A 17,845-nucleotide genomic window follows, 5' to 3' on the forward strand; every position below is an offset into this window, starting at 1 on the left:
TTTTCATACTCATGAATCAAGATAAGCTTGTAATATGCTATTCATGACCAAAATTTGCTAAAATTTTGAAAATTACAGTACTTTCAATGAATTGGTTTTAATTTTACAAGTAGAAATAGCAGAAAATGATTATTAGCAGTACTGCCAAAAATCATTATATGTTCATCAATAGTGAAGCGAAGTGAGTACCTACGGTCAGACAATGAAGTCAATTTTGTGGTCTACAATTTCATTTCACATTTTTACAGTGTTGCTAGTAATTGTAAAGTGATTTCCTACAGGAAAGTTTCCATCTAAACATACATAAGGCATAAATAACAACAACTTTTATAGTACATAATTTCTGTGTTGTAACTAACGTCTATAAGGCATCTGAAGCCATTTGAATGATTTTTCACAACTTTATTCATCAAACCTTACCTTATCAACAGATTAATGAAGAAGAATGAACATGCGAACATTTTCGCCGAGTTACAGCACATGCAACTTTAAATGTATTTTTTAAGGAAATGGTTGCATTATTGGTCACTTTCTAGTGAATTGCAATGTAATGTATGTGATATTATTGTATATCAAGTGATCTAGCCATGTCTCATATTGGTATTTAACATTCTCAGGTCTAGGAGTTTTAAAACACCGGTGATACGTATATATCTATATCATAACCAATCACCCTTGACTACAGGTAACGGCCTGTCAAATGTTTTCAATCTTATTTCAACCGGATATAACTCACGATACTGTTTGTATTAAGTAGGCGTATTGAATAGATGCATTTTAATCGGTATGAGTATGGGATGGCGAGGTATTGCTCAAGTTCTAAACCAGCTATAGGTCGTTTAAGAACGTCCTCGTGTATTCGCATTGTTGGTATACTACACAGGGACCTGGCACGAAAATTTTTAACCATTAGTATACATATATATATTATAGTATGCATACTGTTAGTTTAAAAAAAATCGTGCCAGGTCCCTGTGGTATACTGCGGTATGAAGCATGTTGAAGATACCGAGCAGCATACCCCACCCGGTACTTACAAATTATGCTGACGTACATATTTCAGAGCAATCAAATCTTCGTGAAAAATTAATTTTGATAGGTTAGTATATAATTAATTCGCGCATTCTTAATACCTTCTAGTCGGTTATTTTCGCGATTTTGAGGGCCATTGCCTTGGTCTTTAAATTTCGACTGACAAAATATAAAGAACTGATGTATACACTGTATGCCAAATCGCGAAATTTGATTCACTAATACTTAATTTTCTAGTTTTAGGTTCCAACCGCAAAAATATTGGCCCGCAAAAATAATCGGTTAAACGGTAACTGATTATACACTAACGATATCATAATTTGTCGCAAAATGCCCAGCGTGAAAGAAACGATTAAATATGACTACATCTGAAATATCTATAGTAGGAACTATTAATTAAGGAATTGTCTTCCAATCCACTTTAATCTATACTCATTGGACAACACGATGACTTACGCTGTTAATACATTTTAATATAAGACGTTTAATGATAAACGTCACATTGTTTGTGTGATCACCGGTTCCCCTGGGAATATTGACGGCTGGTCATCGACGGACAAATACTGGACTCTAAATGCCAGCTTATCTACAAAGGCTTATTGTAATAGGATGATCTATGGACTTAAGCTTCCGAGAAGAGTTTGGAAACCATAGGTTTTATACAGCTCATACATTTAAGTCTGGAAGATGCCATACTTTTCTGAGTATTACTCTATGCACAAACCCGGAGTGATTATCAACTTACCATAGGGTTATCCAGGGTATCGAGTGCACTCTAGACTTAATGGTTTCATAATCAATCGTCACACTCGAGTGAACACAACAGGTACGCTTATACGGGATGTAAAGGTAGTAAACTCGTGAAACTTGGGCAGTGACACTAGTTTACTTATTTATAAGCTGAACATCCGTCAGAAATCCGGCAGTTACCACCGAGATAGAACATTTATCATCATGATTCGAACTCCTGTAAAACGGACCTCCTGTTATCTGTGGGTGATTCTATGTATCATACAGCTGTTTAATCGACCAGCTTCCTGTACGCCATGTGTTTGTCTGACAGAACCTGTGAAATCCGGATCTCTGGACAGTCCAATCCTTCTTCTAGAAAACACAGACAAAAATGGCGGATTTCTCGTGGCCGAACAGAACGGCAAGATATATGCATATACGTCATCGTGGAAGAAGCGTGAGAAGTTGTTCCTAGATTTGAGTGAGTATGTAGCATTTGACGACACAGACCCCGCCGATGAGCGAGGATTGCTGTCTTTTGCGCTACATCCGGAATACCGGAATAACCGGAAGTTCTATACGTATTCCACACGGACGTACGATGGACAGGATTACATTGTGGTGTCGGAAATTACCGAGAAGGGCGGACAAGGGGACATATCCACGGAGAAAATTCTCTTAGCCATCAAGCAACCGTCTCCTCAACGGAACGGTGGAACGGTAGGATACACTTGCATTCATCTAATGTTTTTTTTTATTAACGGCTAAGGTCATTTAAGGCGACCTTCCATGTATGAACATGTTGTGTCTCCTTGCGATAGTGAGATTTATAGCGCTAACTTACTGAAGCGTACCGCCAAAGACACCAAACACTACAGCGGCGAGCGCTCAACTCAAAGCCATCAGGCCGTGTCAAAGAAGACGTTAGGGAGGTGGGGAAGGAGGGTGACTGAGTAGGAAAGAAGAAAAAAGATAAAATCCTTTAGTCGCCTTTTATGAACATGTAATGGAGACTGAAGGTACAATTCTAACACTCCACCTGCAAGGGGCAGTTGCATGATATGCTATAAAATGTTTCATATATTATGAAATTTCGCTTGTTTCCAGCGATGGCATGTCATTTGTAATTTATTCCCAACAGTCCAATAACATAAAGAATTTTTTTGCAGTACTAATTATAAAAGGCGACTAAATTTGCGGTATTTGCTTCTTCCAAACATCATCATTGACACCACCTCACTTTTCTCGGCTCTGAGTTCTGTCCTCTGGTCGAAGCACATCATAATTTATAAAAGTAAAATAGTTACTGCTTCTGTATTTTGGCACTTTGATTAAATTAACGTCCTATTAACATCCAGTGTCATGAAAGGACTGACTCAAATGTATGCGGTGTGTTGCGTGTATGAAGTGCAAGTGTGTGCTGTGTGAGACTGCAGTATTTTCGTGTTGTGTCTTCTTGTATAGTGGAACTCAATGAAGCTTGTCGTCGAAGACACCTACCAATACACCCCACCCGGTCACATAATACTGACAATGGGCGAACCAGTCGTCCCACTCCCTTAATGCTGAACGCTAAGCAGGAGCAGAAACTACCACTTTTATAGTCTTGACTAGAGGACAGAACCCAGAGCCTACTTCACGGGGCGCGAGTTGCAGGTAGGACGTAAGAATTGTACCTGCTGCCCTTATTGCATGACCGTAACAGGCGACAAACTTTATGAATTTGTCTTTTCTTTCTTCCTCACTGACTTTATTCTTCCTAATGTCTCCCTTGACAACACCTCACTTTTGGCCCTCGGTTGAACTGCTCCTGTATAAAGGAAATGATGATTGGTTTATTTGTAATCAGGCTGGAGTGTGCTTGTCCTGTGTCTCTGACAGGACGTTACAGGTAGATAGCACTACAGAAGGATAAGAGTGCCACTATTACGGACATACTGCCGCAGTCTCCCAAAACACACCGCATACAGCGGAGGCGGTCAATATAACATAAATACAATTAACCAAAATCATAAAAGCTGAACAATAGAAATCAAAATTAAAGAACACGAAATGACATTTTTCATTCTTTAAAAGATTTTTATAGGTTATAAATAAATGTATGTAATTGAAACCGCCGATTAAGTCATTTCCTGATAAGATTGTTTACATAAGGATGTCTACATGACGCACGATTTGAAAATTTTGAAGATAGCTTCCAGAAACACACCGATATGTCAATACATTGGACTCATTATCAATAGGGATTAAACCTTAATATCATGAATTATTATATTGCAAGATTTTTTTTCTGATTTTGAACTCTTAAATACAGTTACGTTTTTGGTAAGACCATAATCAAATGATTTCGAAACAGAATTCATTTCTATGATAATAACTCAGAACATTGCAAAGTACAAAGCTGACCACAAATGAATTCAGTCGGCTGATACCAATGGATTCCATAGACGTCCATAAAACGTTGCGATAGTCTTCCTCTGCCGCCATCTAATACGTCGTTGATTACTAAAAGAAGCCATCGACCTTAGGAAGTAGGAGGTAACTAAGGTACAGGACTGAGTTTCACTAAAGGTCGTAAGTCTACACGTAGACGTAAACGTAGACGTAGACGTAAGTTACGTCTAAAACGTGTTTCACTAAAGGTCGTAACTTTACGTGCAGCGAAGTTACGATTAATTTTACACGTAAATCTACGTCTACTTTGGAGTACACGTAGAATTAAACGTAACCCACTTCACAACAACATTACGCTAGTTTTCTGACTGAGAGAACATCGAATAAGTTTCCGGTCGAGTAGAAATCGATATTTTAGATACTTAAGCCGGTCATTTACAACACTGGTCGTTCAAACAGGTTTAAAATCAACAACAGCAGACGTCTTTGTTGATTACGGATGCAATCACGTCAAACTAAAGGAAAAACCTAGTGACGGATCTTTGATCCGGATGCATATTCACCCAACACTTAAAAAATGCAAAATGAAAAAAAATTAGAAATACCAAGTCCTATGCAGCTGTTATAAATGTTGGATTTTTCAGAACAATAATATTGTAATGGGACCAAAAAAGGTTTAATATAAAACTATTTAGGAATAAATTCGCCTGTTATGTATTGTGCATACATGTGCATATGTACATGTAGATGTATCGTTACACTACCGAAGAATACATGCGGATGAAAGTTTTAACAAATATAAATTAATCTAATAGAGATATAAATAAATCAAAGTCTCTTGTTGAATGTTAGCCGAAAATGTGTAGTTTATTATTGCATTGCATGATGTTATAGCAAATACGCATTGTACATTTTCTGAATTGAATATGAAACTGATTGAAACGATAACTAAGTAAGTCTTCTCTAATAATGAGTACCGTACATGACCCAAGAATCTGTTACTTTTATCATTTAAGCATTGATGGAAGTTTATATTATAGTAATCTGACTTAAAATTATAGTTTACATAACATCGGAGACACGCAGCACCTTCCGCGGCTTGAATAGTCGGGCAAAGAAAACCACTCTAAATGCGTTCATTGGCCTTCCAAAAGTTCTCACATATTAATACGACGGTCAAGTTCTGCTTAGTTTCCCAGTTATGACCATTAAAGTAAAGAAAAGTTGAAAGCATTGAAAGCGAGGCTGCGTGGAAATGTAACCACGGACATAGTGAGCCGGGAGGACGTTTTAGAATTCCCATACTTTAAATTAATTTCTTCGTACGCAGACAGATTTTGACGAGAGATTTTATTTTTCCATTTCATAAGAAATTATACTGGATACATTCACACCATTTTTACCGACTTTAGCCATCCTTGCCCGACTGTTCACTTTAATTCTTACTACAGTATAAATATCATTCACAGATTGCTTCAAAATTACATTCATTGGTGGTCAGTTGAATAAACTAAACATGTTAACAGCATAACCATGTTTTTTAATCACATAAGAGCGTATATCGATTTTATTTTTTGATTTATCAATTGGTATACAGGTATTATTATCTTGTTGATTTCGATTATTAGCCAACGATTTGCCGATTTGTCATAATTTAGTAGTTTAAAAGTAAAACATTGATTTCGTTATTTCATGAAATTCATAATATGACGGCAATATTAACAAAAGTTTAATACCAGAACTTTTCTATAAAGGGTTAAATTTGGCAAAAATGGCCGAAAATGGTGCGTTTTGTAGCTCAAAATTAAGGGGTAGGGATAGCATATAGTCTTATTAATTAAAACTGGTATATTCTTAAAGAAGAATAGTGGAAAATAAATTCCACAAACATCCATACATATCACACACCTCATTAGGAAAATATGACTTAAATTTCTTGTGTATATGTTTAAAACGGCAAAATTTCCATAAAATCCAATATTTTGTCAACTAGGTATCTTTGAGTGACAATAGCTCAAAAACGTACGATGGCTGGGAGCGGACATGAAATAAATAAAATTACATCGTGGAAACGAAATAATTATTGCGTTCGAACGAAATATCAACAGTTCACATTTGGCTATTTCAAATGTGGGAGTCTGCAATTTCATATCGATATTCTTTGTTATTGGTCATTTAAAGTGGTTCTGTGTTAACCTTCTTAATCAAGTATATTTTATATAGCATATTTTGCTTCGAAACCTTTACTTTAAAGTTTATTGCATATATTATTTAGATTTGTATTCTATCAGTACTTGCCTTCAATGATTTGCATTTAAATTGTGGGAAAAGTCATGGAAATTCATTATTTTACTTCTTAAAATTAGTTGACTAAGTACTGATACAAAATAATGTTCGTTGTAACACAATTTGCACACATTCAAACGGCAATATTGAAACATAATAATCCGATGTGTTAAAGTCATATAAACAGTGATATAAAAGTACATAGACTGCTTTTATTTACGCCAGCGTATTAGGACCAATACTAAAGTATATAATTTTATTTATCATGTCCGTACAACTTATAATCCTGTACGTATAACTTAGTATTTTATTAATATCTATTATTACAGTATCGTGTACGTTTGTAGGTACGTATGCACAAACTATTATCTTGTACGTCTGTACGTACATTGTACATCGTTGTATCATGTACGTACAACCTAGTATCTTGTACGTACAAGTTATTATCTTGTACGTATAACTTCATATCTTACAAGTACGTACAAGTTATTACAGTATCTTGTACGTACATGTTTATACACTCAGTTGTTCATACATGTACAAGATACTATGTTGTACGTACAAGATAAATACAATTATATATATAATTCAATTGAATATATAAAGTGTAATACAATAAACAAAACTTTAAAACGTTAAAAATAAGGAAAACATCTTTTTAGATAAAGTGTATGATAATGAGCTCAATAGTTATTTCGTTTGAACGCAATAATTATTCGTTCGAACGCAATAATATTTCGTTCCCACGCAATAATATTTCGTTCAAACGCAATACTATTTCGTTCCCACGCAATAATATTTCGTTCGAACGCAATAATATTTCGTTCCCACGCAATGATATTTCGTTCCTACGCAATAATTTTATTTATTTCATACCTACACGTGTAATACTGGCTGGTCTAGGGCAATACACTCATGTCGCCTGAGGCTGTATTGCATGGCTACCCATGCAATAAAGCCTCGTGACGTCACGGCGTCAACAAAATCTCTATTTCCTCGGTAAAATTTTAACATTTTTTTCACAAAATTGACTGGTTTTACTATAAAAGATGCAAGCAACGGAATTTGTGTTGAAAATATCACGTAATTTTTCATGTATGGAAATTGACTTCCAGTCGTGGATTTCTTCGAATTTATTTCAAAATGGCGGGATATTATAGTTGTAAAATTGCAGTAAAACGTTGTGGTATGAAAGAAAAATACTCTTTCATAAGTGGATATGAAGGATAGGGATATTCTACCCTCGGGATCACAAAATGTTGCAAAACCCTCGGCAAGCCTCGGGTTTTACTACATTTTGTGACCCTCGGGTAGAATATCCCTATCCTTCATATCCACATATGAAAGAGTCTTATATTTATTTCATGTCCGCTCCCAGCCACCGTAAAAACGAGCACATGGACATATGTTTTTTCTTCCATTTTCTTTTATGGTATGAACTCATAGATCCAAAAATCTATATGAGAAAAAAAAAAGTTTGATAAAATAAAATTGTGGAAATAGTGGAATATTCCGATAAATGGTCGATAGGTAATTATATATCCTGTTAAATGGTGACCAAATAGTAGGATATTCCGATAAATCTCTGTCTTGACGGCAATGCGAGTAAAGTAAACATAATGTACATGTTATTGCATAACTGTCCTCTTTTTAATAATAATTAACGATTTTTTAAATACATGTATACATGTAAATTCAGTCATGCAAAAATCATTTTCAAATTCGCTCCTGACAATTTGATATATAGAGAACGCATCGATTTTTATACAAATATTTTTTTCATGTCAAATAAATGGCATGTTTTGATTTGTACACGATAAAACATAAGAATACTAATCAAATAGACAACAAGCCGGAATATAAAACACCCGCCAAATTTGATCGGGTACCAAGTCACATCAGCCAATCAGACGCGATGATACAAATTGATTTTCGGACGTAAGTTACGCAAAATCCTACGTCTACGTTTACACGTACGTGCAGAGTTACGCCCTTTAGTGAAACACATCTTACGCACACGTAAGTTCGGACGTAAGGTCTACGTTTACGTCTACGTCTACGTGTAGACTTACGACCTTTAGTGAAACTCAGTCCTGTTCTTTAGCTTTTCAAAGATATATCTTAATTAAAACCTTTGGTTCTCTAGGTGGTGTTTGGTCCCGATGGCTTCCTGTATATCAGCGTAGGGGACGGAGGGGTACCGGGAAACACGGGCAACGAACAAATGGCTGACCAGGCTCAAGATGGGTATGTATTGGGGTGGCGACAGATTTACAGCTTTACAGGATATAGTAAAACTACTAGCATGAGCTGACATTGTTATTCCATATATGAACCATTATAATATGCCGCAGAATTTAGCGATCTGGGTAAAATTATCTGTTCCTGGCATCCTTTTCTAAAATAAGGCAACAAAGTTAACGCACAAGCCATGGATATATATAGCTGTGGACAAACTGCTGAATTAAGCGTCCCTGGTTGAATGTCGAAATATGAATAAGCATACAGAAGTTTTGGCCTTTGAGTTGAACGTTTTTTTGAATATAATGGATATTCCTTTTTTCAAAACTTAGATACACAAACATCTAAAACAATCGGTTTAAGGTAGTTTATCTTGTCGAGAAAATTAAGAGGGGAGCGAAACAGCTGGATTATCATTGTAAAATAACATGGGGTAAATTGCATGGCGTGTTTGACAATATTCTTTGATGGGGTAGCACTAGGGGGTAGCTAGGGATTCTGCTTTCACAAGGAGACACGACGTAAATTTACAGCACTACTTCCAGAACACGCATGCACCACATACAGGGTAGGTTGCCATTGCATGACCTTAGTTACAGTGGTAGGACATCACACAACATAAGCTTAATTGGACATGCCATAGAGATGATTCTTTGATCGCCAAGCCGAATTTTGATTTTATGTTGTATGTTATTATTCCCCAGTAACAGTCTTTTGGGCAAAATCTTGCGAATAGACGTAAACAAACGAGAGGTGGTAGACGGCATTTTACGTTACTTCCGGGTCCCACCTGATAACCCATTCATCGGCAATCAGAGCTTCCGGTCGGAAGTGTATGCGTATGGCTGCAGGAACATGTTCCGATGTAGCTTTGACCGAAGTGAGTATCCAAAATAGGGACAACATGTACCATATGAATATTAACTAGATTATCAATTAAAATGAATTCCTCCCTTTCGTTCGTTCATCCCTCCACATCCTATTTTCATTTGTTTTAATTCTCTTTGTTCTTTGTTCATTATTCACATCATTTATTGGTATTTTTTCTTTTGTCAGTTGATCTTTAGGATTGCTATTTATTAGCACCTTTTCATTTCCTTTACTCTATTTGTATACAAGTCTCGCCAAAACCTTATCATTATATATTATTTAAATATATCAGTTAAAACTAGAACTTTTGTTTCGAAGCTCATATTAAATAAAATTCAAATCACCATCCTCTTCAGCCAGAAATGTATTGAGCGTTCTACATGATTGAACGTAAATTTATCACCGTGGCTTTAGATAGGCCGTTAAACTTAAACAATCTGTTTCTGTACAGAAAGTCCTGGTACGGAGCTATACTGTGGGGACACCGGAAATAACGACCAGGAGGAAATCAATATCATCCAGAAAGGAGGAAACTACGGCTGGAACAAAAAGGAAGGAAATATATGTTTTTCTCCGGGAAACTGTAATCTAGGTGAGTGGTTCTGAAAATTACGTCATGTATATGTGAGCGTAAAACGACCTACTTTTTGCATAGAAATTGATGACAAAACATGTAACCAATGGCATTCAAGAACAAAGGCCTTTGGGAATGGTATTCAATATTAGTCACGGCACATGAAATAGAATATGTTTTTCTCCGGGAAACTGTAATCTAGGTGAGTGGTTCTGATAATTACGTCATGTATATGTGAGCGTAAAACGACCTACTTTTTGCATAGAAATTGATGACAAAACATGTAACCAATGGCATTCAAGAACAACATGAAATAGAACACACATTTTTATGGATGGATGTTCATTGTGTGTCACGGTAATGCAAAGAATGATGATTTCTTCTAATCAGTGACTATTGATATATATTTTGTTAACTTTAAATGATAATAGAAAGAAAAAACTCCAAACGTTTTAACATTGATGTTCTACACTCAGAAAATGAAGTACTACCTATATACACGTACAATAACTCGGCTACCCACCGTGCCGTGATAGGAGGGTATGTGTACCACGGATCCGACTTCCCGGAGTTTGTCGGACAGTATCTGTTCGGGGATGTTTCTGGGTAAGAACCTCTTTATTAACGTAAGTAATTCTGTCCTATATATAGTTAGATGACTCACTATAGTAAGGTAAAAAAGATGACATCTAAAAATGTAAAAGAAAGAATAGAATGACTGTAATATACACAGTGTTCACCCAGAGTTTGAAGTCTATTTATTTGGAAAAATAACCAGGAAATGTAGATTTCAAATATGACCATCTGTCTGTCTTTATCATTTGCATGAATATTAAAGACTTTTCTGAGTGTCAGAAATATTGCTATTGCATGTAAATGTTGGCGAATTTTGTGATGATACCAGTCCATATGCTCAGCGCTTACTGATTACATTTGTTTTCTCTGGCTGAGACATAATGAAATTGTTAACTAGGTATAAATGACATCATATTTAAATAAACGACAAGACCTGTTGCGGGTTTATCATTAGATTTGCGATCAAAGCCCAGTTTCAAAAACATTCCTTAACTCTTAAGGAACTCCTTAACTTATAATAATTCTTCATTGGAAAGCATTGCAGGAATTAAGGAAAACATTTAAAGTTGAGGGACCTTCCTTATAACCAGTAATGCTTTCCTATGAAGTATTTTAAGTTAATGAGTTACTTAAAGTTAAGGAATGTTCGTGAAAGTGGACACTGTCCCATTGTCCTTCTATTTGTCTTCGTCATTCAGTTACTTTATGAACCTATCCATCCATATAGGTTATACTAACCTATTGTTGTATTATTTTCGCGAGGATTGTTTTACCCACAAAAGAAGCCATCTATACGTTTTGTGTTTACCTGGTTTTCAAATGTGAACTTATTACAAATATTCAAACTTAATTATTACCAATAAAAAAACATAGAAAACATTCGGATCTATTGGTCAGAAGCAACAGGTATACTGAAACTATGTTCTCCTTGTCTTTCAGTGGGTTGATGAGCCTTGACAACGCTACAGGTCAGCTAGTACAACGCAACATATCATTCTGTCCCAAGGGTGCATGTCCATGTGGCGCACGCGCCGAGTACGGCACGTTTCTGCGCACGCTCAGTCAGGATAATGATGGTAATATATTATGATTATCATATGATTAATATAATGATTATTTCAATATTAATTTGGAATCCAAAATAATATTACAATGTCTAATTTGATATCACTATTGCACGATATTCTTACCAGAATTTGTCTGTCATTCCAAACAATAATTAACACATCGTAATGAATAAACAACAATGAAAATAGAATTGTGATTGTTGTTATACATGAATAAACAACAATGAAAATAGAATTGTGATTGTTGTTATACAGGTGAGCTGTATGTTATGACCACGACTTTCGGTACGAGTGGACCTTCCTCTACACTCCTGAAAATCGTCCCAAAGAGGTTTGTATCATTTGTAACAGATTCTGTGTAACAGGACAGAAATATCAAATTGAATTCAAAATATTTTATTGATCAAGGACTAATAGAATCTTACATAGGTCTGTAAAGTGGACAGGGATATCTCAACCCGAGTGAAAGATTTTGGCTGGTCAAACCGAGACTTAGCCAGGGTTGACGGCCAAAATCTTTCACGAGGGATGAGATATCCCTGTCCACTTCACAGACCCATGTTTGATTTTTTTCTCCCATACTTAGTAGAAAAAATGATGAAATTCCACTTGGTTTCCAGCTTTTTCATGCGCCATTATCGCAGAAACGTCGTTATGCGTCAAAATTGATGACGTCATCTACAATGCGCGCCGCAGTTACGCCCCATGTATTGATGTATTAATTGTCTAGCGCGATTGAGTTGTCTTACAGCCCACCTGTGTAAGATTAATAGAATCTTTCACCACCTTAGGAGTGAGACAGGAGAATCTCAACCCGTTTTATGTTATCTCCATATTTCGTTTAAAATACAAGGTTTATACAAAAATTATATAATAAATACTTTTTTTTTTTTGCATTTCAGTGTCAATCCGGTCACGTGTGCAGCAGGGACAATACGGTTATCTCTGACGTTGACCACACTACTCTGGCTCTTTGGTCATGTAATGAAATCATATTTATGATTAAGTTATAAATTCAGAAATGACAGAAATTATTTGAAGTGTTTCCTCGTAAGCCCATCATAGTACTATTTCTATAAAACAGTGGACACGTGTTAGATATTGAAAATAGGACGTTTCAGAATGCCTGTTAACAATGTGTAGTCGTATGTTTGTTGACCAGCTTACAGAGATTTGATGGTGATTTTCATTCTAGTTATATCTACTGATGATCTATAAACATATGACTGATACCTTGTAGCTAATTGCTCACTGAAAGTATAACATATATGTATATATGCTTGAGTGCATCCTCGATATTCCAGGGGTTCCGATCACCTACGATCTCTACACCCCTGGACTATCTCATAGTAAAATTGAACGCAGCTCAGCGAAAAACATTTGACCAATCACAGGCCAGCAAAAAATTCCTATGAAGACTACAGAGAGAGAGCGACGCCTAACATCAAGGCCACACTGTCAACCACAATGTACCATACGGCTCTTTTGATGTACACCAAAGGACTAAATTACCTGTTCTGTTCTGTGCCCCCACTATGAGATAGTCCAGGGGTGTAGAGATCGTAGGTGATCGGAACCCCTGGAGTATCGAGGATGGCTTGAGTGGGCTAATGAATCGCGGTGAGAAAACAAGATAGTAAACACTAATAAACCATATAATATCCATGTACGATTATTTTGAGTCATTTTGTGAACTATTACGATAATTTAGACCATTTTCCGGCATTACATACTGTTAAATTTCGCGGATTTTGGAAATACTAAAAGACGAAAATATTTAATCACCTCGTTAATGTCGTTCGGCGTGAAAACGCGTGATTCAGTCTCCGCGAAAATATATTGGATTACAGTACTCGATAATTAATCAACATCGTCAGTCAAAGAGTGTGTGAGCACATCAGTTAGTTAACAGAAGGATTCTGATGGAAGTATGTTGAATAATTTACTGACACCGTTTCATAGAATTGGTAATGTCTTCCGTGTTACTTTGTTAGCGTTTCGCGTGTCTTGGAAATAACAAGATATCAAAACAATAAAAAAAGATTTCACTTTTTATGTGTTTTTATTATCAAATACACGGTAATAAAAATATCAACAAACAAATATTATCTATTGTCACGAAAATCGTGATCTATGTCAAGGCAAATGGAAACGATCCGAAATCTCTGAAAAAATCCTATGAATTGATAATCTCACAAGTTGGCCCCACTTTTGAAACGAACCCTAGTTAGCCGAGAACACCACGTGACTATTTGCCGTCTTATTGACCTCTCACAGGAAAGGACCATTCCATGCGGCAAACTCGCGACTTCTATGGTGACGACTTTAAATTGACGGTATGCAACCATCGAGTTTCTACAATTGCTCTATCAATGCTACTAAGAATTTTGTGTAGATTTTCTTGATACAACCTATTAATCTTAACATTTACATGCGGTATCGATATCTGTGTTTGATTTTTACTTATCTTTTTGTTCCGATAGTCACACGTGATTTACACGGGACTTTAACATCTGTCAAGATTTTCCTAAAACTGTGACGTATTCCGACCGAACTTTGTAGATAATGGATGTGCTTATCACAAACAGGAGTTATTAGTGTATTAAATAGCTTTAAAACCCACTTGTTGGAAATCATCTTCTGTCCTTGACTATACACTAAATGGTGAGTTATATGGCTAACCTAAAGTTACTTAATAGTAGAGACCGCAGAAGAACCAAATCATTTTTGTAATCGTTTGCAAGTACTAAGCTCAACTTAAACACATGTGAATTGATATTTTAAAGATAACCTTTTACGTGAGGGATGCAAATTGCATTCTTGATATCAAAATCTTTCAAAGAAAATGGACCTCTTTCACGAACAATGGAAATTTGCCCACGAACCAATTTTATTAAAATTAAATGTAGCGACATAAATGCAAACCCTCGAAATACGTTTAAAAAATTCAAAAGGTCCCAGGGGCATGTGCTATGGCCAAATTAAAGTTTCCCAGTAGAGGTGTATGCCAGGGTTCTCTTTTTGATCCAAAAAAGGATCAAAATAATGTTTTATGTCATCAAACTGTATTATTTTCTAAAGAGTAAAAATAATTACATATTATGATCACAAATATTTAGGCAAAATGTAACAAATAGAATTTTGGCTACATTTTTAAGACAGAAAATGTTGAAATTTTGGGTGTTATTTTCGACCATGTCATTTATTAATAATGGTGATTCACCCACTTATAGTTTGAGTGCACCAAAAATATTTTCTACAAGGTTGGCTCATTACTTGAAATAAATATTGTGAAAATTTCAGAAGAATTGCGGACCGGTAAATTTGTCGTTTCAAAGTTATAATATTGCAAGGTCTATTTTTAGTAATGATACATAAAGATATGAAAATGCTTATTTTGGATCATTAATTACGAATCAAACGGTGTCAACATTAATATGTAATCAAATACTCATTTAATGCTTCATATGATTTCAAATTGGTTTATTTAGTGATACTTTGAAGAAAAATGAAGTTTTACATATTCAAAATTACAAAAACATTTAGGTGTTTAAGACCATAATAAGCTGTTTTGCATTTGAAGTAGCTTTACTTATATGTCCTGTTCTAATGTTTTATTTTGTAATTTTAGAGCATATTTACAGTGAAATACGATTCTGTAACTGTGTGGTATGAGAGGGAAGAGTTACCAGGTTAACAAACCTACAGTAGTTCCATTATTTGCAGGGCTAACACTTCTGAGAGATTAACATTTATGTTGATTCATGCTAACAAAAATCTAAATCTCATCACTTTTACATATTATAATGTTTTAGATTTAAAGTTTAATTTGGTCGGGAAACTCTTTTTGTATTATTTCAAATTCAGATACATTCATGCCACTTCTTTAATCATGCAAAATAACGAACTGGATGTAGCAGCTTTGATAATGAAAATGCATGTTATCTATAAGTATATCATCAAAACTTGATTATATCTTTATTGTCAATAATCATATTTGAATTCCATGTTAGTATTATTTGATGATTAGAAAATGAAATAGCTTTGCTGAGTATTAGACACAAAAGAAAGGCTTCGATCACAGTACAAATGTACATGGTGTATATCCTTGCGGTAAAGAGCGTGTGGCGATGAAACCGTTTTATTCCATACTATATAAACTGACTTTGGCTTTAAACTTACATGAATTTTGTAAGTAATTTTGAAGTAATCCTAAAAAATATCCTAAAAATATCTCTAAAATGTTAATTGGCGGATATGGCATTAATCGTACAGAGATAATGGAGAAACAGTCAAACAGAAAATGAGAGTGTCTGATCAAACTGAAAATCATTTAGATACAGTGTATGCATATACTTTATGTTACTTAGCTTTGTCTCACATATAAATTAATTCATTTTGCTCCCCTGACATGTATAATTCATGTTGTAATAACCAAACTTCTTATAAAATGAAAATTTAACACCTCAAATGATAAATCTAAAGCCATTTTGATTGATAGTATGATGTGTTTACGATACCCAAAGCTAATTATGAAAAATAAAACTGCGAACCACAAACACTTTTGACTGTTTCATTAATCATAAAAGATGCTATTAGTTTTTAAACTGAAAAACAATTCTTAGTTAACCTTTATGGAATTAATGAAAATTCTAAGGAAATCCAAAACTCAAAACCAAACTTCAGTTGATTGATCACAAAATGTTCTGAACAATCAAAATCTTAAACTGCTAGGAAGTAATATATGCAGTAAAATTAATACAACTTAGAACGAAAAAAAAATCTGCTACATATAACATTTAATTTTAATAAATTTGGTTCGTGGGCAAATTTCCATTGTTCGCGAAAGAGGTCATTTATACAAAACAATGTATTTCAACGTGAAGGTGTTCATTACCAATGCAAAGGTGATGGATTTCGATTTCAAATGATTTTATTTACTTTCACATACGTGTTATTAGACAGACAGACAGACAGACAGACAATCTTTATTTCCTCCTGATTAAGAGTTTACCGTTATCGACATTTTTACATAATATTAGTTTCACAAAACGTAAATAGATTGTACATGCATTGTAATACAATATTATCGGAGCCTTACTTCTATACTAAATATCCATTTCATATCAATTGTTTACATATATTTGTTTCTCGTTTGAACTTTGACTAAGTCATATGACTTATTTATAATTTTACAATATTTGGGTTATAACGGGCTCTCCATCTCGCATAACATATATTTTATATTCACTGCCGCATTAATCATCATTATTTCCCATTCTTCATCAGACAAGCATATTCGAACGATCACAAGTAAAAATAACATTGTTCATCAATACATAAATTGAAAACTGCACATAAGACATTACATTTATCGCATTACCACGCCATCCATTAATTTATCATGAGTTAAGTATAAATATCGCTGCTTGTTTTACCACAAAGTTTACACTGTAATTCGAATACGATTTAAATTGAAAACCTCTTGGACGACCTTCACTTAACCATACCGACCTGGGAGCTCTCATATCAGCGTGAAGCGCCCGAACTTATGATAATTCTAATATGGTTTTACTTGATACCTGAACTATTTCATAATTAAGGGCTATTGGACAACACTATCGCCATTTTGGAGGTTGTGAAACGTATTTTGTCAAACAAGCTATTAACTGCACGGAATGTTCTAACATTTTCCTCACTTTGTTTAAAATACATACATAAACGTTGAAACTCGACATTTATGAAAAAAATAACTTTGTAACAACAAAATTCTAACTTTTGTCGGTGTTAAGAACTGTTTGAAATTCATCATAATAATGCATATTTGTAAACAAAAACCCTTCCATACATGTTCAGTGTTATTGTGGTTACATGTATTTACCGAGTTTTGTTTACTTTTTCGCCTGTGCAAGCTACACGTTAGTTTGATTTTTGGACACATTTGCCGTACACACAAGCAATGTGGGACGGAACACGTGGCTGGAATAAAAACCTATTACAACAGAAACTATGCCAATCTCGAACAAATCCTTCGCCAAATCAAAGGATGACGTTTTCCCGGTAACAAATAACG

General features: G+C 34.9%; 1 protein-coding gene across 2 annotated transcripts; it reads left to right on the forward strand.

The window, feature by feature from the left end:
* The first annotated feature begins 1,599 nt into the window (after positions 1-1,599).
* LOC138321626 (HHIP-like protein 2) lies at positions 1,600-13,825 on the forward strand. 2 transcript variants are annotated; one of them, XM_069265423.1, is made up of 8 exons: positions 1,600-2,484; positions 8,591-8,691; positions 9,396-9,565; positions 10,007-10,147; positions 10,606-10,735; positions 11,645-11,781; positions 12,028-12,103; positions 12,675-13,825. In XM_069265423.1, the coding sequence occupies exons 1-8, from the start codon at positions 1,987-1,989 to the stop codon at positions 12,772-12,774; spliced, it is 1,353 nt and encodes a 450-aa protein (XP_069121524.1). In that variant the 5' UTR covers positions 1,600-1,986; the 3' UTR covers positions 12,775-13,825. The 2 variants fall into 2 exon arrangements, with proteins under 2 accessions (XP_069121524.1, XP_069121523.1); XM_069265422.1 differs by having other exon boundaries at positions 1,604-2,484; positions 9,390-9,565.
* Positions 13,826-17,845: the final 4,020 nt, after the last annotated feature.

This window comes from Argopecten irradians, chromosome 4 (assembly GCF_041381155.1).
Source record: "Argopecten irradians isolate NY chromosome 4, Ai_NY, whole genome shotgun sequence".
NCBI lineage: Eukaryota > Metazoa > Mollusca > Bivalvia > Pectinida > Pectinidae > Argopecten > Argopecten irradians.